Raw genomic sequence first — 21972 nt, forward strand, 5'->3', positions numbered from 1 at the left:
CGTGGTCCCTCCCGTCACTCTGCTCTCCCTTCAGCAGTGCTGCTGCTTCTGCCCAGAACAGGCACAGCCCTCTCCTCCTCCGTCACCCTCCTCCTGGCCTCCTACTCATTCTCCAGAACTCAACGCAGATAGGACACTCGAGTGAGACTTCATCTCATCCTTCCCCACCAGTCTCGACTCTAATGTTATATTGCATCGTGTTTATCTGTTTTGATTCCCCCCGACTCTGAAGGCAAGAAACATGCCTTTCATGTTTGTGTTCTCCCTCCACAGTTGCTTTTATAAATAGGCCCTGTGTTAGGCCCTGGGGATGCAAAGATGAATAAGACATCATCTTTGCTCATGGGCTCTCACAATATAGAAGGTGAAACAGAAACATCAACAGGTAATTACTGTGTGATTTGATGAGTGCCGTGTTACAGGTGTTTTTAAAACAGGGAAGAAGCGGCACCCAATTCCAGGTCTAAGAGAGCTCTATTAAAGTGTATGCAAGGGATCTCTAGAGAAATAATGTGTGGGGAAATAATCCACTGAGTAAAGATCATCTCCAGGAAAATTCCTGGCAATCCTATAACACTGTAGTCAGTGTTACCAGTTGCTCTCCTGAGATTGTCCCTCAGATCTCCAGAGGCAGAGAACTGTATAGGAGTTAAAATATCTACAGTTGATACCAGAACATGTAAATAAACATTATGAGGTTTGGATGGAGAGATATATACATTAAGCTCTATTTTGACTAGAGAGATATGTATGCATTAAGCTTAGTGGAGACTTGAGAGAATTAGCATCTTATTTTGTGTGCCCAGGAGCTCTCTGACCAAAACCCAACCCTACTTGAGACAAAAGTTCACCCTGACTTTGTAAATGTTTGCCTTTACGATGAACGAGAAGAACCTAAAGCCTTGAAGTGTTCAGTCTAGTTCTTTTTTCAGATATAATGTTAAATCCCACAAAACAATCCAGCAAAGCAGGATCTTCACATTTTGGTTTCCCTCTATCCATATCCGAGGAGAGGACACTTCATGGTTGAGGGTGATTCCATAGGTGTTCTACTGGACCTGAAGGGTGGCCAGAGCCTTGTGCAGTTTAGGATGAACTGACACTATAGCAGTCAGAGAAGGAAGCTGAATTCATCTGGACCAAGTCTGTGTACAGGATTGTCTGTGGTAGGGCCTTGTTCTGATGCCTATATACTTGAGGGACCATGACTGAACTTCAGGAGGTTTGGAGAGTCCCTGAAATTCCACACAAAATTGAGTATGTGTGCATAAGGGGAGAAAGGCCATAGCTTTCATCATATATTTGAAGTTCTCGTAACTCAGAGAACTGCTGGTCTACACCCTTTGGTTTCTGTTTACTATATTTGTTCATCTGATAATCATGTAGTGAGGATCTAGGTCTTAGGCATTTTGCTCCATTCGGACTTACTGTTTTGATGTGTGTTGCAGCAATTCAGATCAGCAGTCATTGAGAGCCTAGGTTGCAGGTGCTTCCACATGCAAGATCTCATTAAATCTTCACAGTATATCTGTGTGTTATATATTCTTATGACCATTTTACAGAAGAGGAAACTGAAGTTCAGAGTGTAAAAAGAACTCTCCTAAGAGCAGCTGAGTACTCAAGCAGGTGAACTGGACCTAAGAATCTAAAGATGAATAGAACATTATGCTCCTCTTCAGGAAAAGCTCAGTCTTCTAGGGCAGCCAGAGAGAAATGAACACCTAAGTACAGTGACATAAATTCAAGGATAGACCAATATACAATATAAAATCTCAGCACCAAAGTGTATGTCATCCCTCCAGCTGTGCTTTGTCAAGGAGAGAGGAGTGGGTCTTGAAGGATGAGTAATAGTAGACTAGGTGGGCTGAAATTAAAATGCATACCAGGTTGATGTAAAAGCATTTGCAAAACATAGATGTGAGCTAGTCTTCTGCTTGTGATAAAATGATAGTGGTTTGGGATGGTGAGCACATAAATAAATATCAGAGCTTTGAAAGAGGTAAGTCAGAGAACCAGATTCTGCCCTGTGTATTTCCACATATATTAAAAATCTACTGTTCCTTTCCAGAAAGTAGCCCAGGCTATACAGGTAGCCACAATTTAAAATGCCTTTTTAAGATTTTTTTCACCTAATTCAGTAGGTGTGTCCCTCACACTAATAAGTACTGGAACGACTTGTTGATTCTGTGAGTTCTCTTAGGACAGAGACACACTGTAAACATTTTCTTAACTTGATCTGAATACAAACCAAATTCCAATCTAACAACTCACCCAGACACACAGGTAATTGTTTCATCTACTTCATAGCCCTGAATAGCAGGAAAGTTCATAGAAAGTACATCTTCAAGCCGAGCTATCAAAACATATCTGTTTTCAAAACTCTTCTAGGGATAGTAAATTTAATGCTTGTTTTTTTCTCCTGAAAAACAGTATAACTAGTTTCAAACAATGCTAAGTAATTCCTAAGGGGAAATACTGTGAGAACCTTTGACATAATTAGTTTATGCTTTAGCTTGCTGTTTTCATTACAAGTTTTCAACAAGTTCTCAGAAATATGAATGGAAAAACTTCTCTGATTCCACTTTAAAATATGTGGGAAAGAAAATGCACAAAGGTGAAAGTGATGGCAGGGAAAGAAAGAGAATACAAGCAAATATGAGGCCAGCACTATTTTTATTTTATTACCAATTAGACATAGTGAGTTATAATTTGAATAAAATGTTCAGCTTGTAAGTGTGTATTTTTCCACTTGAAAAAGTCAGTTAAACTGTGATAAGATTTTCAGTGGATGTCAGCTTACTGGTAGTCTATCACTAGAACATAGCATCCTGGAATACTATATACCCTTATAGTATCATGTCCATTGATTGCTTCAAGTATCCTTACTAAAACCTGTATTTTTAGGTCTCTGTTTCTTTGTATGTTTTACAAAAACTTGAGATTGTGCTCTATATCAAATATCTTTCTCGGCCTGAATTCCCTCATCTGTAATATCGAGATTATTGGAGTCCCTGGCTCCCGGGGTTATTGTGAGGATTAAATGAGATGGGTTAGTAGAGAGCCTAGCTCAGTGCCTGACACACAGTCAGCATTCAGTTATACTAGTTGTTGCTGTTGCGGTTATGGTTACTTTGTGTGTGATGAGAACTTTTGAGATCCTTCTCTTAGCAACTTTCAAATAAGCAATACAATATCATTAACTATAGTCATCTGTGGTTACTTTTTGTTACTTGTTTTTCATACTTGATTATATGAGTATTTTCACAAGTTGTTAACTATTGTTCAAAGACATGATGTTTCAAGGATATATAAACATCCCACCATTCCTTCAAGTTTTAAATACGTCATTTTGGTGAGTTTAACAATTTCCAGATTGTTAATAGTATAAACTCCAGTGAAATAAACATTCTTGTCTGTAAGTTTTTGTGACCCAGTAAGATGCATTTATAAAAGTATTTTAAAGACTTTTGATTCATCTGTTCAAATTACATCCCTGAAAGATTGTACCCGTTTAGAACTCCCCATTTCTATTACAGTGTTGAAATAAGAATTAAGTAAATGTAAAAGAGTGGGGAGAAATGTAACAGAAAGCTGTAAGTTTCAGAATCAGAATATTTGCTTTCTTTTATACCTTGGGAGGCAAGGCAAATATAATGTCTATTATCTTTCATATTTAAAAGAAGCTTCTGTGTGAGGACATAAAACATTGTGTAGAAGTCAAGAGGGCTAATTCCAAGACTGACTGATAGCGGAATGTTTACAAGCTTGAGGAATTCACTCTACCTCTCATAGTTATATAGTTATAGTTTGTAAAATGGTGATACAATACCTATCTTAAAGGACTCTTGTGATAGTTAAATAAGATTGTTAAGCACCAGGCAAAGGTCTTGGCACAAAGTAAGTACCTGTGGTTGACCACACTGTTATTGACCAAGGATATAATTTTTGCTGAAGAGCAAGGCTTCGGCCTTCCTCATTTATTGCAACTGTAGATTTGTAAAGTAGCAGAGTTCCCATCAGGTGTCCTGGCTGTTCCGTGAATGAGCAAGAGGCAGAATGCCATGACACCTGTCAGCTGTATTGTCAACATTTTCGATGATCCTGGTTAGGGTTAGCTTAATATGGTCTCTTTCTTGACTGAGCATATATTTAGCTCCAGCCTTGTTCCAAGCACTGAACCAAGCACTGGTGATTTGAGAATGAATAAAATATAATCTTTGTCCTTGATGGGCTCACAATATAGACAGGAAGTGGTTACCATCTTCTCTAGGTAAAATCCTTCTCTGTACTTTTAGTGAACATTTTTTATGTTCTTCTGTTGAGACATGCACTGGTAGATATTTGGGGGTAAAAGTGAGTAATCAGAAAACCAGGCCCACCCCCTGAGATGGTAAGAATATGATATTACAAGTTAATTAGCAAGCATTGGTAGAAAGAGGATGAGCTTTCTATCAAAAGACCTGGGTTCAGAGTCAGCCTGCAAAACATACTGATTGAATGACTTTGAGCAGGCCAGGCCACTGTATTCTAAGCAAGAAGACAAAAAGAGTTAAAATTTGATTATTCATTCATTCATTTGGCAAGTATTTATTGAGCGCCAGGGAATAACATATACAACAAATCCCAACCTTCAAGGATATCAGATCCTAATGAGAGAAAGGGGAGGATATAAAAAATGTTTCTTGTAAAGAAAAAGAAAAGGCAGAGAAGAGAGCTAGGGAGTGTCACTGGGGAGGAGGGGTGGACATTTTACAGAGAGTTACAGGGAAGGCCTCACTACAAGCTAATGTTTGAATGAAGACAGTAAGTAGTTCAAGGAAACAACAAGTTTAGAGGCTCCAAAGAGGAGAGCACTGGGGCTGGAGCAGGCTGAGGGAGGGGGCCAATGGCAGGAGACAGGGAAGGGCCTTGTGAAACATGCTATTGAGGACTTTGGCTTTTACTGCACATGAGATAGGAATCTTTTGAAGGACTTTGAGCAGAGTGACATGATCTGACTTTTCACAACCTCATTCTGGCTGCTGTGGAGAATAGAGTGGAGAAAGACAGAAAAGCAAGGTGGTCAGATGGGAGCTTTTCCAACAATCTAGGGGAGAGTTGGTGGTGACACGGACCATGGAGGTAGCACTAGAAGTGGTACAAAGTGTCAGACTCTGGAAATGATTTTTTTTAAATAGGGCCATCAGGATTTGCTAATGAATTTTATGAGCAGAGCTTGGGGACTGCGTTACTATGAAGTCAAAGTTGCCATACATGGAGATGAGGATGACTGTGGGAGGAGCATATTTGTTGGGGAACACAAGGAGTTTGATGTTGCACCTGTGAACTTTGAGATGCCTATTTGAAACATTCAAATGGGGATGTTGAATATATAGTTGGACTTCAAGGGGGAGGTCTGGGCTAGAGATGTAAAGGTGGATAGGAGTCCTTATCACAGAGACGGTATTCAAAGTCAGGAGACTGGATCAGATCTCCAAGGTAGTGAACGTGGCTGGAAAAGAGAAGCAGTGCAATATCTGAGCCATGGGGTATGCAGAGTTTAGAGGTTGAGAAGTTTGGGAGGAACTAGCAAAGAGACTGAGAAGGAATATCCAGTGGGAAAGGGGGAAAGGCCAACTTGCATAACAACTATATAAAAGCACATTACATGTTGTAGACTACCACATAGATGATCATTATATTACTATAACACGCTTTTGGAAAAATGCAGTATATCATGATTTTGGGTGCAAAATTTGATTAGGGTATATTTCATGTATAGCCTTTACAGCGTGTTCAGTTGTGGTGACTACCAAACACACATGCACACACATTTTTTCTAAATGTTGTCCTCATGACATGAAAAATTTGAAGAATTTTTCTATCAGAGATTGATTCAGGCACAAAGATTATTTGGGAATCACTGGAGCTGGTGACATCCAGCCCTGTGCAGAACGTTTCATGATAATGTTCAAGTAGAAATAGTCATGTCAATCTCTATATTTACTATGTGACTTGGAAAAACACCAAAGGAATTTGGGTCCACAGAGATTATAATATTACTAAAATAGATGTATACATTATTTACAATATGCTTTCAACATTAAGGTAAGACAGACCTGTTGATTGGACTTAAGACAGGGGCCAATTTTTCTATATAAAAGACACCTTCCAGAAAATAGTTTGTGTAAACATGCTTTTGTCACATGAGAGAGCCTTTTCACATGTTGACTCTATTTATTCAATTTAAAGACCTTAGTTTAGTAGCTTGACACATTATGCTAAGTGAAATAAGGCAGTCACAGAAGGACAGATACTGCATGATTCCACTTATACAAGGTATCTAAAATAATCAAATTCATAGAAGAGAGTAGAATGGTGGTTGCTAGGCGGTGGGCAAAGGGGGAAATGAGGAGTTGATAATCAACGGGTATGAAGTTTCAGTTATGGAAGGTGAATGAATTCTAGAGGCCTTTTTTACAACATTGTGCCGGTAATTAATAATACTGTGTGGTACACTTAAAATTGGTAAGAGGGTAGATCTCATGTTAAGTGTTCTTACTACAATAACATAAAAAATAAAAATGAATTAAACAAAGGAATTAATTTAGTGGCATAACGCCAAGACCTATCATTTATTGCCTTATGATTTGGTAGTGTTAATAAGTAACTAAATCATAATATCCTATTAAGAGTTTTACAACAAAGAGGGAATTGAGAGACCTAAAGAAAAACATTGCCAATGCCACCCCTATATGGAGCTTCTGGAGAGTGTTCCAAAGAAAGAATTTCCATAGTACTTTCTCTTCATCACTTAGTAACACATTCCTAAGCTCATGTCTGGGAGCATTCTGGCTACCAGAGCAACTTAGATTTTTGCCCATATGTGCTCAATTTAAATATCAAACATGTCATAAACTTTGCCACATATATCTTTAAATCAAAGATTTTTGAAGACAAAGCAATTCAAAAGTATGGAATAATTTTCATAATATGCTGCCCTCTCAAGATCTATCCATCTCTAGAGCGATACTTGACTTATGAGTTAAGTGGAGTAAAATCCACTTCTGCGCATGGGTAACAACCACTAATCCAAAAGCGCACAGGCAGCAGGTCCTGATCATAATAGATGCATATACTGTGGATGGAAGAGAATAGCACTGAAGCACTACGCTTCCTATACTCCCAGAGGAAGGTAGGCTTTGCAAAACTGTGGAGCCTTCACTTAAGATAAAGGGGAAAACAGTTATGTGTTTGCAGTAGCTCTTGAACACTTTGGACTTAGTTATCTAAGTGGCTTATCCCTTCTTCCTCCAGTGTTTGGGATTTGAGGCTTCTACCTAGATAAAGAGTCTTGGGCAGAGGCCTTCGTCCCTACCTGTAAACCCTGTACAGTGAACTGCTTGGTGTGATTAGCACAATCACAGCATAACAAAGGAAAAGAAGGCCACTAAAAATAAAGATTTTTCTGATTCTGCATTTGGGGAAATTTCATTCATAATATTTTGTTGTCACAAAAGTATATTCTGTCCTGGGCTCAAAATCAGTAATGGATTTTTTTTAAATAGCCAAAGCAGATGTTATATATACTGTACATAAACTTCCTCCTGGTCAATCTATAAATTTGACATAATTTAATGAACACCTGTAGATATGATTTTCAATTCAGTTCTAGCATCTGATGTCAGTCACAATAGAAAAGATGGCTTGATTAGCTCTTATTTGCCCACCATATTTCTACGTGATTTCTTCTAGCATTTACCAGTTTGAAACATCAACCTTCAGCTGCTGCATTCTGATCAAGAGAGTAATTGACTGTAAGTTGAACATCCATGTAATATTTAGAATGAAGCGTATATTTTTTTTCCTTCAGAATGTGTGAGCATACTACAACTTTACGTTTTCTATGGACTAAATTTTTGTGTCTCCCTCCCCCGAAATTCATATGTTGAAATCATAACCCTCGAGGTGATGGTATTAAGAGGTGGAATCTTTGGGGTGATTAGGTCATGATAATGGAGCCCTAGTGAATGAGATTAGTGCCCTTATAAAAGAGACCCCGCAGAGGTCTCTTGACCCTTCTGCTATGTAAGGACGCAGCAAAACCAAATGTAAAATAGATAGCTACTGGGAAGCAGCCACATAGCACAGGGAGATCAGCTCGGTGCTTTGTGACCACCTAGAGGGGTGGGGTAGGGAGGGTGGGAGGGAGGGAGACACAAGAGTGAGGAGATATGGGGATATGTATGTGTAGCTGATTCACTTTGTTATAAAGCAGAAACTAACACACCATTGTAAAGCAATTATACTCCAATAAAGATGTTTAAAAAATAAATAAATAAATAAATATTTTTAAAAAAAATGGTCCTGAAAAATAAAAAAAGACAGCCATCTATGAACCAGAAGGCAGGTCTTTACCAAACACCAAATCCGCCAGCACTTTGATCTTGGACTTCCCAGCTTCCAGAACTGTAAGAAATAAATTTCATAGTTTATAAGCCACCCAGTGTATGATATTTCTATTATAGAGCCCAGATGGACTAAGACAACATTACATAAAGCTTTTCTCCCAAAGATCATTTAACATATCTTCCTTTCCCTTTTTTTCCCTTCCTCCTTCCCTCTCTCCTTCTCTTCCTTCTTTACCTACCGAAGTTGCCATTAAAATATCACTACTAGTTATTTGGAGAAGCTATTAAGGCACTTTCTTAGGATCAACTCCAGTGTGGTCTGCAGCTAGGGCTTTCTCACTAGCAAGGGGTCAAAGGCTGCACTGTTCACATCTTAACTCGTAGAAAGCATAAGTAAGCATTTGATTTTTCTAAAGCCCCGTGGTAATTATTTCAAATAAAGTTATTGTTAATGGTTCTGATTTTTAAAAACTACTTCCAGAAAAATCTTATTTGGAATCACTTAGAAATTTATAAACAGTATTTTTTTAATATACTAAATATAGTATACTATACCCTGGACAAGACAGTTTTTCATAAAGTTGTTTTTCCCAGCTATCTTTAAGTTTGGTATAAATTTTAGTATGTTTCCTGATAAAAAATTAGTATACTTTCTGATTTCTAACCAACAACAGATCATTTTCATTTATTTGTTATTCTGGTGAGGAAATTATTGCTAGCTTTCACAGTTAATGTACCTTATGAAGCAACATAAAATATGCATTTTCTGTTTTCCGAGTTTTTAGAACTCTTAGGCTGTTTCTCCTTGATTTTATACTTTTAAATTTATTTTGATTTCTTAATGGGTGGTATTGAATTAGAATCTGTCAGGAGAAGTTTCCAGATGAATACTATTTTTAGAAGAACTGTGTATTTTTACGAATACCTGTTGGAACTCCAGAAGATTTTGGATTTTCCTTCATTATCCCATCCACAATAAAAATGATGAGACTCCCTTTACCCCTTTATGGGGTATGTTCATTATTTTCTTTTGTTCTGTCTGTGTACAGCCTTGGCTACTGATGGGTTTTTACTATTTATTAGCTTTTAAACACACACTTTGTATGTTTATGAGAACAGAAATGTGACAAAGTCAAAAGAAGACGTATTACTTTAATGTAACTGAAAGGAAAAATGCCATTGCTTGTATTTCTATTGCTGCAAGGCACTCAGTTGCTATTCACTGTTTTATAAACATATTTTATATTGATATACTTAATTGATAGGTTTCTAAATTATCTCTGATATTTTTTTAGAACCTATGCTTCTGCACATTTTGGTTCCAATTTCTTTTTTAATTTTTCTTTGTCCCAGACATTTACAATCACATCAGTGCATGAAGTTCCCTCCTCATGGTACGTTTTTTCTCCTCAACCCCCCTGACTCTTATCATAACTGCCAGGATCTTCTTGCCACGGCCATCCCTGGGTCTCCTGGTCATTGAGAACAGCTTGACCTCTAGCTCATTCTTGGATCACAATCTCCCATCATTCAACGTGTTCACTCCTACCGGACCTGTGACTCGTCCCCCCCGCCAAAAAAAAGCTCATGCTGTATCACTCCCCTGTTTTTCTCTAACCACTCTAAACCCTGTGATCTAGCGCTTCAGTTATTCAGCTCCGGACACCCTCACTGCCCTAGCCCCTTGTGGGTTTGCCCGGCCGACGCTCATACCCATTAGGTCCGTTTACGTACCCTGTGACTGGGGCACTGAGCACGACTGGAAGCAAATGCAGGTACCCCCCGATTTTCCAGAGCTCACTGTACACCACTTGGCTTTTATGAAAGTACCTGTTTTCCCTAACTGAAAGAAATCCATAGAGGACTTTCACTTTTATGGAAAAAAAAAAGATGAAAAGTGGAAAGAACGTTTAGTATTTGTTTTACAGTGAGTTATTATAGATGCTCCTGAGCAGCGAGAATGGCATTGCCAAGCTTCTTCCCATGGAAATACATTCAGTATCACAGCATCAAGCCACCATAGCTTTGAACTGTGTCTGTGTGCATCTGTGCTTTATGTCAGTTTATTTTGTGCATCTGTTAGCAAGATGTGTCCTAAGGTAATTGCTTCTCTGCTTTACCCTTTTCAGCTTATGAGAGGTTCATACGAACACTCTACTTTCGGAGAGCGGGGGACACCTGTAATAAAACAGTGCAGCTCAGTTGAGATATAGATGTGTGATCTCCTTCTTTACAGGGCCCCCAACATTTCCCGGCCATCCTTCTACTGGCCCCAAGTCAGGTCCCCTCTCTTCTCCACTCAACTGTCTTTGCCACTGTCATTAATCCTGTAATTAGTAAATGTGTGTTAATACTACACCCCAGATGTTGTGCCAGTCTCTAGGGATACAACATTGAACTAAAACCTAACCCTGCCGCCATGTGCCTACAAGAAAGTCAGGCATTTATAAAACAGCAACACTAATGATGATTTCATTACACTTGAAGCAGGTGGCAAAAAAAATAAAAGGTGACCTGAAATGCATATTGGGGCAGGGAAGAGGGAGACTCTAACTTGCTCTAGGTAGCATTTTATTGTTATTCTTATCTTCCTTTTCCTTATAGTTTCACCACATGTGTGTCCCTGGTCTAATATTGTGGGTTTTTTTTTTTTTTCATTTCTTTTAGAACTTTATCTAAATAGTGTGATACTTTTTCAGTCTTTTAAGATTTGCTTTCATTGTTCAGTGTTATGCTTGTGCAATCATCTGTGTTGATATATGTAACTCTAGGTAATTTATTTTCACTGCTGTATTTTATATTTTTAATACCTCTGTTTATCCATGGTTGGGTCTGTGCACATTTGGGTTGTTTGATTTTTTTTTGTCATTATAAACAATTCAGATATGAATAGGAAAGGTATGATAGAGATTGGTTAATTTTCAATATGCATGCAAATTTTAGCTCTGGTCTTTCACTTCAGCCTTCTCTATCGAACACAAGTACCACAAATTAGTAGCAAATTTGACCACTTTGAATGTTGCATCATATTTAAAATGTTACAGTAATATCTCCATCAGTTTTCCTGATATACTATCTATAGAAGGTGGCATAAAATAATTAAATGACCCAAAGTCAAGAGATAGGTCAGACCGTCTATCTGAATAATTAAAAGCAAATGTCCTTCTCTCATTCTTAGCATTTCATTAGAATAACTAAAATCTTGTCAGCAATGCTATTAAATATCAGGGAAGTCGTGGTGAATTAAATGAGATAGCTATTGTCTCTTGGCTCCAAATTCACCCTATAATACCTGCTCTTCCATAACTTTTTAAGCATTTCTCCTTCACATTGAGGATAATGTTTTCAGTAGTAAATACTACATACTACATGGTATGTAGGATAATGTTGAGGATAATGTGAGGATCCTCACATTGAGGATAATGTTGAGCTTTCTCAGTAAAGGGCACTGAGGGAACATTGCAGGAGGATGGGGCTTCACTTACTGCTTCCAGCTGCTGCCCCAGTGGTCAGCTGTGTGGGTGGAAGGACATTTAGTATCGTTCTGCCCCAGCCACAGGCAGGGAATGTGCAGTCCCTGCAGCTCTTCCAACAAGAGCACGAGCACCACCTGCACCAGGTCTCCTGCCCACAGTGGTCACTCAACTCTTGTGCACCTGCCCATCAGCAGAGGCCCCCTTTACCTGGGAAGGCTGCTTCTTTGTGGAGAATTTCTCCACCATCCAACTGGCTGCAAACACACCTTTTCTAGTGAGGTCTGAAGCCCATCCTTGGGGAGGGGGCTTCTTCCAAGTTCTTCTTTCCTTGGGTACTCTCCCTGAGCCCTGGGGCACCCTCTAGCATTCTCTTTACATCTAATACTTACTCTCCTATGATAGCCTAATCATTCTTTATATTAAACTTACCCTACTTTAAAAAAATCAATGAAAAATCTAAAACCTAGCATAAATGTACACATCCAGTGTTCTAAATGTCACCAGTTTTTAAAGTACAAGAAAATCGTGTTACAATTTAGTTATGACTCAAAATTATGTCCATTAAGTTACAGTTGACGCTTGAATAATTTAGGAGTTAGGGACGCCGACCCCCATGCAATAGAAACACCCATGTATAGCTTTATAGTCAGCCCTTTGTATCCAAGGTTCCTCATCTCTGGATTCACCCAACTGCAGACCATGTAGTATGTAGTATTTACTACTGAAAAAAATCCGTGTATAAATGGACTCGGGCAGTTCAAACCCATGTTGTCCAAGGGTCAACTATTTTAAAGCTATAAGAATAGGTTGTTTCTCAGTAGAAACATAAGGTGATAACTTTGTGAAGAAAGTAATGGTCGTATTTACTTTGTTACCTAAGTAATTTGAGAACTGTAATGTATTTCTTAGTTTCCTAATGTAATAAATAGCAGTACCATTTCTAACTTTTTAAAATTTCATACTCATCTGAAGGACAGAAGCATATACCTAAAACTCCAGTCTGATTCCATGTTGTATACTCTAGGTACCAGGAGACATACATAAGACCATTCATAGATATATGCATCCTCAACTTTACTAGATAATGCCATTATTTTCCAAAGTGATTGAACCAAAATATACTCCCTCTAGCATTGCTCCACATCGACTTCCACAATTGATATTATCAGACTTTCCTGTATCATTAATGTAATTATAAAATGTCTTAGGGATCTTTCATTTTTTCTGAGATTTTACATTGGCACTTGAGTTGATTGGTGGTAGGACCCTTCCAGCACTAGCTTCATACTTTATCAAACTATAAGAACCCTGGGATTTTCTAAATACTCTTAATCTAGAGGTAAAATATTATGGAGTCATCGATAACTAGTTTCTCCATTTCTAGGAGAATAGAAATGAAAAGAATGGGTCATCTTATACCTTTTAGGCTCTGCACCAGTAAACTTCAAAATGATATATTAAACAAATTAATGTGGTAGAACAATGGCCAGTTTGAGTTAAAAATAGAAAATATTATCTGTTAGGGAGTGAGACATTTCAGAGCCCATCCAGAAGCTTTGTGTGGAAGACCCTGTTTCTGAAGGCAGAAGGCAGCATCTAGAAACAGGGAACTGCTTTCATAAGTATTTTAACCATTCAGTTCCCTGCCAAGTATTTATCTACAATTATGCAGACATAGTCTTTATGTAGACTCAATGTTAGACCAAAATCAATAGATTCATAAATATTAAAATAGAAACGTCTATGGACAGGGGCCATGTTTTTCTAATCGACTTTATTATACAACTTTACCTGCAGATGTATATGCTCTTAATACATATAGTTTAGTTTGTTATATATAGATTGTGCATGGGTTATGATTCTATGTCAACTTATCACTTAAGATCTGATTTGGTCTTAATTCAGGTCCTTTTTTATTTAGGTTTCAGATTTATCTAACTCTTTAACTAATGATTATGTTTGGTGCTTAAATCATCTTCTGCTGCAGTAAATTGTTACCACAAGTAAAAATTTAGTCAGATAAAATAGATTTTACAGTGTTAGAAAATTTAATGCACTTCAGAACAGATTTGTGTTATTAAAGTTACAACAGCTTTTTCTTTAAATAACTGTTCACCACTGTTACTGTGCATTTAGCAAACGCAGGTGCCACTAAGTTAGAGGTTAGACACTTCTAAGTACATTCACGTTTGCCGCACAACATACAATCGTTTAATAGTCTGCGTTAGTAGTTTACTAAGTGTTTTGTGTGTAGTAATCAATAAGTGTTTGTTAAATAAATCAATGGTGTGTTTAATTCAGTATTTGAAAGGATTCATGCTAATACTAATAGTTGAAAAAACTCTTTAAGCCTATAAAAGTTTTGAATATCTTCTAATGTCAGCGTAGCACCATGAAAACACCTGAGGGGAATTTTCTGTCATATTTGCAGATTAAAATGGAATCTCTGGAAAGATCCCTGCAGTGCTGTTATCAGGATGGTGCTGGAACATAGCATGATTGCACCCATCACTTTGTGAAGCACATCCAAATGTTTTCTTTAGATGACTGTTCTCCTTGCTTAGATATTGGAAATGATTCTGGGATATTGTAACGAATTTTGTGGAAAAGCTTTCCTTTCCAAAGCTGCTTATCTAAGTGCATTATTTCTGACTGAAAAGCTTATTTTTCTTTCTGTCTGTCTAAATGGATTGCTAGCCAGTGGTGACTTATGGCTGACTTCATCGATTTTCAGTAATGAGATAGAGCAGTATGAGGTAAATGTCTGTGTACATGGGCAAGGACTCTAAATCACATTCTGAAAACCACGGGCTTGATGATGCAATGAGTCCATCTCCTCAGAAATGTTTGTGGTGAAGATTCCTTGAAAATGCTTGGGCTTAAAGCATATCACTTCAATGGTGGATTTAGAACAATAAAGTTACAGTCATTAGAGTGAGAGAACCATATTGTCTTGTTCAGGCTAACTCTCTCCAAGGGTGGTAATGGAAAATTCACCAGGCAGTACATCTGATGGGTATAGTCTCAGTGGATGGAGGCAGAGAGAACTTGTGGTACTTTTAAATGCATTTATTTCTCTACAGAGTAACATTCAAACATGTAACTGATCACGGCTTCCTTGTAACTGATGGACTCTATACTGTAGAATTGCCACAGATGTTCCGATGTCTCAGGCAAGGAAGGCACTGGAAGCAAATGCAAAAGAATCCTTACAGAATTCACTCATCTGATTTCATACTGAGTCACTACCCCTTGGTGTCGAAATACGTTTGGGCTTCACTCTTGATCTTGATAATAAGGAGTTAAAAAGTAAGGCATTTGTGGAAGGGAGGGGGAGTCCCTTAGAAGACTGGGTGTTATGGTATTGCTATTTTGTAGCTCTTGTATTCTTTCAACATGGTGTTTAACTCCTTCAGTCAAATTCACTCTTCATTGAACACACAAATTGCCATGGATTGCTTTTACGCAAGAACTGCATTGAAATTTTTATGAACTGAAAATAAAATAACTTTATGCTATACAGTACCACATGATATATGACTGTGTGAGATACAGGAAGACCTCCAACTCACACCATTTTTCCAAATGTGTTATTCTGCTGCATAGGAGAAATTACACAGATACAAGACATCCATGTATGTTACATGGGCATGAGTCACCTTTCTTTTCTTATCTTTTTTTTCTTCCTTCCTCTCTCTCTCTCTCTCTCTCTCTCTCTCTCTCTCTCTCTATTTTTCTTTCTATTCTACTATTCTTTCCTAGGTTACATGTACATTTACTGTACATAATATTATACACCAATTACAAGAGTTTAGATAGATTTTTCATTTCTTCTGTATCATCTCCCCTTTAATTCATACTCTGTCCTCATACAGAAGACTCCTCTAGGCCTTGCCTTATGACACCTATAAATCTCACTGCCTTCGTCCCATCTGTTCTCTCCACAGTTTTCCTTCATTCCATGATCCACGTCACTCCAATTTTATTGCCACCTCTCAGAGTTCTGCCTTCTTGTTTCCTCTGTCTGCCGTATCTAAAGTTAACTTTAAAATAAGCAAACTCTTCAAAACAAACACTGTGGTACTCTTTGCGTTAATCTTATGAAAGTACAATATAATCAAAACGCAGTTCATGATAGATACAAGTTACTGGAAATCTTACTCCCAAAGGTCAAGACAGCTGTACTGTCTTTAAAAATTCATACAAATAGTGATTCCATTTCTTATTTAAGGTGCTGCTTTTCTTATTTTGGTGCGTCCTTGGTTCTTGACTGAGTTTGGCTAATTAGGCTGAAATATAAAAATTAGCAACTGAAGTAATGACATAACTTGATATATAGACTGTAGCTTTGGTATAATTACATATAAATGAGAATATTGAAGATGACCTAGTGAAATGAAGTAAAACCCACTCTGGATAAACTATATCATATATGTTTGGGAGTAAATGTTAGAAATTTAATGAATTTGCCCTCTAGTACAAACAGAATTGTAATAGTTTAGTGCATTCCAAAGAAAAAAGGAAAATAATATTAAATTAATTTAATAAAAACAACTCGTGTAAAAGAGATAAAGATATGAATGGAATTTTGGTACATTTACACACTTGTGGAAATGAACCTAAACCTAAAATGACTCAGTAAACAAGTTGTGATTTCTGACAGGGAGAATTGAGGGGGCGGAGAGAAGATGCAGAGCGAATTAAACAGTAGAGAACATTCTAGAGGAGCAAATGCTAGAAGACTCAAAAATATCCTGGGATTTTTTTTTTCATTCCGATAGATTTCTATTTATATTTCTTGGAGAGATATGGCACATTTGACCACTTCATTTCTACACATGATGATACAAAATAATAAGAGCAACCAGCCTGCTAAGAACTCAAAGCCAGATGGTGTATATGTGTGTCATGCTGGGTTGATGGTTTGGAAATGCCAGCTCTGCAGAATGGCTGGACCAAATAATGCTTCAAGGTAATCCTACATAAGATTCACTTGTGCATCTCCATGTGACTTTTACATTCTTAACTTAATGAATTTTAAGTTACAATGGACAACATGATATATCTAGGCAATAGAGTAAAATGTCTCTGATTTTTTAGCTGTCAGCTCAAATCAAATTTTAACAAAGTAGCAGAAATCTAAAATGTTTTAACAGTTTTGGCTAACTGCTTCTTAAACTAGCAAATAACCAAAAGTCAATCCTTGCTTCTCTGCAGGGGATGATGGCCTGTTCCATAATTTTTAGGTATTACATTTTGAAGATTAGCCAGTGTGAGTTAAAAAAACAAAAACAAACAAACAAAAAACAACCCTAACAAAACCCAACAATTCTCTCTCTGTCTCCTGATGTTTGGAAATCAGGTGAAAATTGTTTTTGGTACCTCCTTTCTTTGATTTCCACATACTCACTTTGGGGAAGTCTTCCACAGCAGTTCAGGCATGGCAGCCATACTGTGGTCGTAAGCAGGGGAGAGCCAGTGGAGAGACCTACAGACAGTGACAGGGTAGCCACCAGGTAATAGTGAGGGGACTGCTGTGTTAGATGACACCAGTGGATAAAAGAGTAAGAAAAGGAATCAGCTGTAGAGAAGTATAAGATTTCATAATACCATTAATCTTCTAAATTTGGCAAAATGTTGTTTAGACTCTTACATTTATATTTGCAGAACTTCTTTTGTTCTTCTCTTCTAGAATATGAGATGGTTTCTCCCCTTTCACTTGCATTTTAAGTCTTCATAAAAGTGTCTGTTTCCCAAGAACCAGTGAATCATTTATTTATTTAACAAACACTTATTGAGTAATTTAAACCCTTCTTAAATAAGTTTTTGCTTCCTCTGCTTTGAGGCTCAGCTATGGTATTACATATTTAAGATCATTATGCCTTCTTAGTGAATTGATCCCTTTATCATTATGAAATGTTCTTTTTTATTTCTGGTAATATTCTTTATCTTGAAACCTACTTTTTGATATTAGTATAGCTAATTTGATATTAGTATAGCTATTCCAATGGTGTCAATATGCAGCATTTTTTGTTTCCTTTTTTGTTTGTTTAGTGTTTTGTTGTGAGAATGAAAAATTGATGTGTGCTTAGAATTCCATTGTGTGACTATAGCATGCTTTATTTATCTAGTCAACTATTAAGAGATATTTAGATTGTGTCATTTTTCTGAAGCAATGAATGTTAAAATTAACTTTCATGTAAATGTGACTTCATAGTGAAGTCACTAGATAAAAGAGTATATGCATCTTTAAATTACTAGATACTGCCAATTGTTCTTCAGAATGGTTTTCCCAATTTGCACTCCCACCATAAGGATTCTGGTTATTCTCCATCCTTATGATACTTGGTACTCTCAGAATTAAATTGTGAGTAGTTACATGGATGAGAAATGCTATCTAAATTTGCATTTCCCTGGTTATTGATCAGGTAGGACACCTTTTAATATGTTCACTGCCAGATTGTCATAAAGATTATTATTCCCCAGTATGGCCACTCCAATTTCTCAACCCCCATTAGGGTTGACATAAAGATCTAACATCTAAAGTCGTAAGATGTGCTATGGAAAATTTTTCCAAGTAGGAAATTATTCTCTGAGTCATTTAAATCATTTCTGGTCATCACAGCATGATTCTTGACAACACTTTAATTGTGCCATGCTCAACATGACAGTCTTAACTTCTCCTCTGGTTTTTCTGGCTGTAGAAAAGCAAGAACCCTTAAGTCATTGAAGGCAAAAGATAGGCTAAATTATGAAGAAGAATAGAACATTACTCTGACTGTAATAAGAATGACTAATTCTTAAGAATAGTCATAAGAATGACTAATAATAGCAGGATTTGTTGAGTTCAGAAGAGCCTGGTGTATCATACGTAAAAAATACTGCAGGATTTTTGTTTATTTGACTAAACCTGGTGGTGGAACCTCCATTACTGGGAATTTTCAAAGTGGCTAAGATAAGAGTTTAACGATCTGAGTATGTCAGTGCTTTGCTGAGGGTAATTTTGAGGGTTCTTCTTCCCTTTGTTCTGTGCCTCAGTAAGAAACAGAGCTTTCACAGATTTGTTCCACTGCCAAGATGGTAATTCACTAAAAAATTTATTTTGTTATGTTTGCTAAACATAATGAGTAAAATTGTATCTTTTACAAATAAATCATCAGTAAATTATTTCTTGTAAACTAAATCAGAAAAATTCCCCTGAATCTATTCTTGGTGCTAAATGGGTATGACTTTGAGCCTAGGGAATATATTTTCTGCCCTTTCCATAATTTGACTTATCATCTGCCAAGCTGTATTACAGTATGCTGCCTGACTTCACTCGAGGCTAGGGATCATCAATACTTTTACCCCCACTTTAGGAATTTCACAGATAACTGGGCTCTAGCGTTTCAATGTTCTCTCTCTGTGATAGTCCAAGTAAACATAGCTGATGTCAGTAATTCAATTTGTAATTGATTGGGGAATGTACAAGTGGTTGTTGTACATTTTTGGGGGAAATGGTGTGGGCATCTAAGTTTACATTACTTTGGACAGATTTTATTTCATAAAGATTGAAAACCTGAGAAGGAGGTCATTTAGTTCAAGTTTGACAACAGAAAATTGCTCCATTTCAGTCTTGATTATTGCATTCAGTTGATTTCTCTATGACTCAAGGACTAGAAGCTTTCTACCACTTCCTTTGGTAGAAAAAATTTTGACTCTAAGAGATTAAATCATAGGAAGGTTTCTTCACATTCAGACTAAATTGTCTCATTTATTATTGATCTTTTTTAAAATTTATTTATTTTATTTATTTATTTTTGGCTGTGTTGGGTCTTTGTTGCTGCATGCGGGCTTTCTGTAGTTGCAGCGAGCCGGGGCTACTGTTCGTTGCGGTGCACAGCCTTCTCATTGTGGTGGCATCTCTTGTGTGGAGCACGGGCTCTAGGTGCATGGGCTTCAGTAGTTGTGGCACGTGAGCTCAGTAGTTGTGGCTCGCGGGCTCTAGCGTGCAGGCTCAGTAGTTGTGGCGCACGGGCTTAGTTGCTCTGCAGCATGTGAGATCTTCCCGGATCAGGGGTCGAACCTGTGTCCCCTGCATTGGCAGGCGGAGTCTTAACCACTGCGCCAGCAGGGAAGCCCTATTGATCTTTTTAAAGTCTTTTTCTTTGCACTTTTTAGATGTTTGTTAAATCACACTAGTCAATATTACTAAACCACAGATGTGATGTTTTAAAATAAGGGACATGTCATTTGAGAACTGATACTGCTTTCTGTCCATGCATGTTTTGCATTTGTCCTTAGGTGTGCAAAAATGGAAGCAGTGTTTTTAAGATGAATTTTCTCACCTATGATAGCAAGTTGTAAATGTCTGACTCTTTCTATTTGCAGGGCTAGCTCTTAAAATGTGCTTCTGATCCTCTTTTACCCTGTGTCATGTTGCAAAGGTGTGGCTTGTTTGCTGTCCTACAGCTTGGGTTTCTTTCGATCTTATTGACTAATACCAATCATTGTCTCCCTCCAGGTTATTCAAGCTGTCTTTTTTGGCATCTGTGTGCTGACTGATCTTTCCAGTCTTCTGACTAGAGGAAGTGGAAGCCAAGAACAAGAGAGGCAGCTCAAGAAGCTCATCTCTCTCCGGGACTGGATGCTGGCTGTATTGGCCTTTCCTGTTGGGATTGTGAGTATGATGTCAAAAAGCATTTAACCACAAAAGAAACTTGGGTCTTATATCAGACTCCTAAGAGGGAAAAAAGGGCTCATTATAGGCTTCCGTATTGGGGCTGCCATAACAAAGCACCACAGACTGAGTAGCTTAAACAGCAGAAATTTATTTTCTCACGGTTCTGGAGGCTGGAAGTCTGAGATCCAGGTGTCTGCAGGGTTGATTGCTTCTGAGGCCTCTCTCCTTGGCTTGTAAAGGGCCTCCTTCTCCTTGTGTCTTCACATGCTTTTCCCTCTGTGTGTATCCCTCTCCCAATCTCCCCTTCTTAAAAGGACACGAGTTATACTGACCAGAGCCCCTCAATGAACTCATTCAATCTCAATTGCCTCATTAAAGACCCTGCCTCCAAATGCGGTCACATTCCGAGACACTAGGAGTTAGGACTTCAATGTGTGAATTTTAGGGGGACACAGTTCAACCCATAGCCGTTTCTTAAGCAGCCCAAACTTGAAATGTATGTTCCGTGGGTCTGTGACCATTCTGGTATTTTTGAACTTGGGAGAGGAAGTCAGTATTAGCTCATACTTCTTCACTTACCCAACGGTGCCATTAGCTAATATCACTTAAGTAAATGCTGCTTAATGTTTGGGTCTGTTCTGGCTTCGTTGATTGTCATTGTTTTCAGTTAGATTCCCTCCTTAGCTTAACTTCCTTTACAGATCTGTTAATCATCCATTGTCTGTACATAAACCAAGTTTCTTTAAAGGGCTGGGACCCCATGAGATTCTATAGATTTTAACCTGTGTATAGCCAGGAGAAGAATGAGAGAATGCTTGTAAATTGTGAGAGCAATTAAGAGTGTGTTATCTAATTCAAATTCAGAACTTTCATTGGCCACCTGATTTCTGGGAAAAATAGAAACCCATGTACCAAGTCCAAGGGCCTCTGTAGGCAGAGTCAGAAAGTTGTTTTTAAAATCCTTCCAGGACTTCCCTGGTAGCTCAGTGATTTAAGAATCTGCCTGCCAGTGCAGGGGACACGGGTTTGATCCCTGGTCCGGTAAGATCCCATATACCACAGAGCAACTAAGCCCGTGCACCACAACTACTGAGCCTGCACTGTGGATCCTGAGAGCCACAACTGCCGAGCCCACGTGCCACAACTACTGAAGCCCATGCACTCTAGGGCCCATGTGCTGCAACTACTGAGCCCACATGCTGCAACTACTGAAGCCCATGTGCCTAGAGCCCATGCTCTACAACAAGAGAAGCCACCAAAATGAGAAGCCCGTGCACTGCAATTGGAGAAAGCCCGCACACAACAACAAATACCCAACTCAGCCCCAAAAAAAATCCTTCCAATGACTCTTATTTATACCTGGCAGAAACCTCTACGTGCTTGTTCTAAGACCAGTCAGTGGACACCCAGACTATCACTGAATTGCTTTTTCTATGTACTGAGT

General features: G+C 38.0%; 1 protein-coding gene across 6 annotated transcripts in view; it reads left to right on the top strand.

Moving 5' to 3' along the window:
* AIG1 (androgen induced 1) overlaps positions 1-21972 on the top strand; it is a 241464-nt gene that overhangs the window by 42585 nt on the left and 176907 nt on the right. For 5 of the 6 annotated variants that reach the window (XM_081251379.1, XM_081251378.1, XM_081251380.1 and 2 more), the window contains exon 2: positions 20370-20525. In XM_081251379.1, the coding sequence (XP_081107505.1) occupies positions 20370-20525 (156 nt within the window). Of the gene's footprint in view, positions 1-20369; positions 20526-21972 lie in introns of those variants that run through there. The other variant, XM_081251383.1, reaches the window with a different exon arrangement.

This window comes from Mesoplodon bidens (genome assembly GCF_964165515.1).
Source record: "Mesoplodon bidens genome assembly, chromosome: 12".
Classification (NCBI taxonomy): Eukaryota; Metazoa; Chordata; class Mammalia; order Artiodactyla; family Ziphiidae; genus Mesoplodon; species Mesoplodon bidens.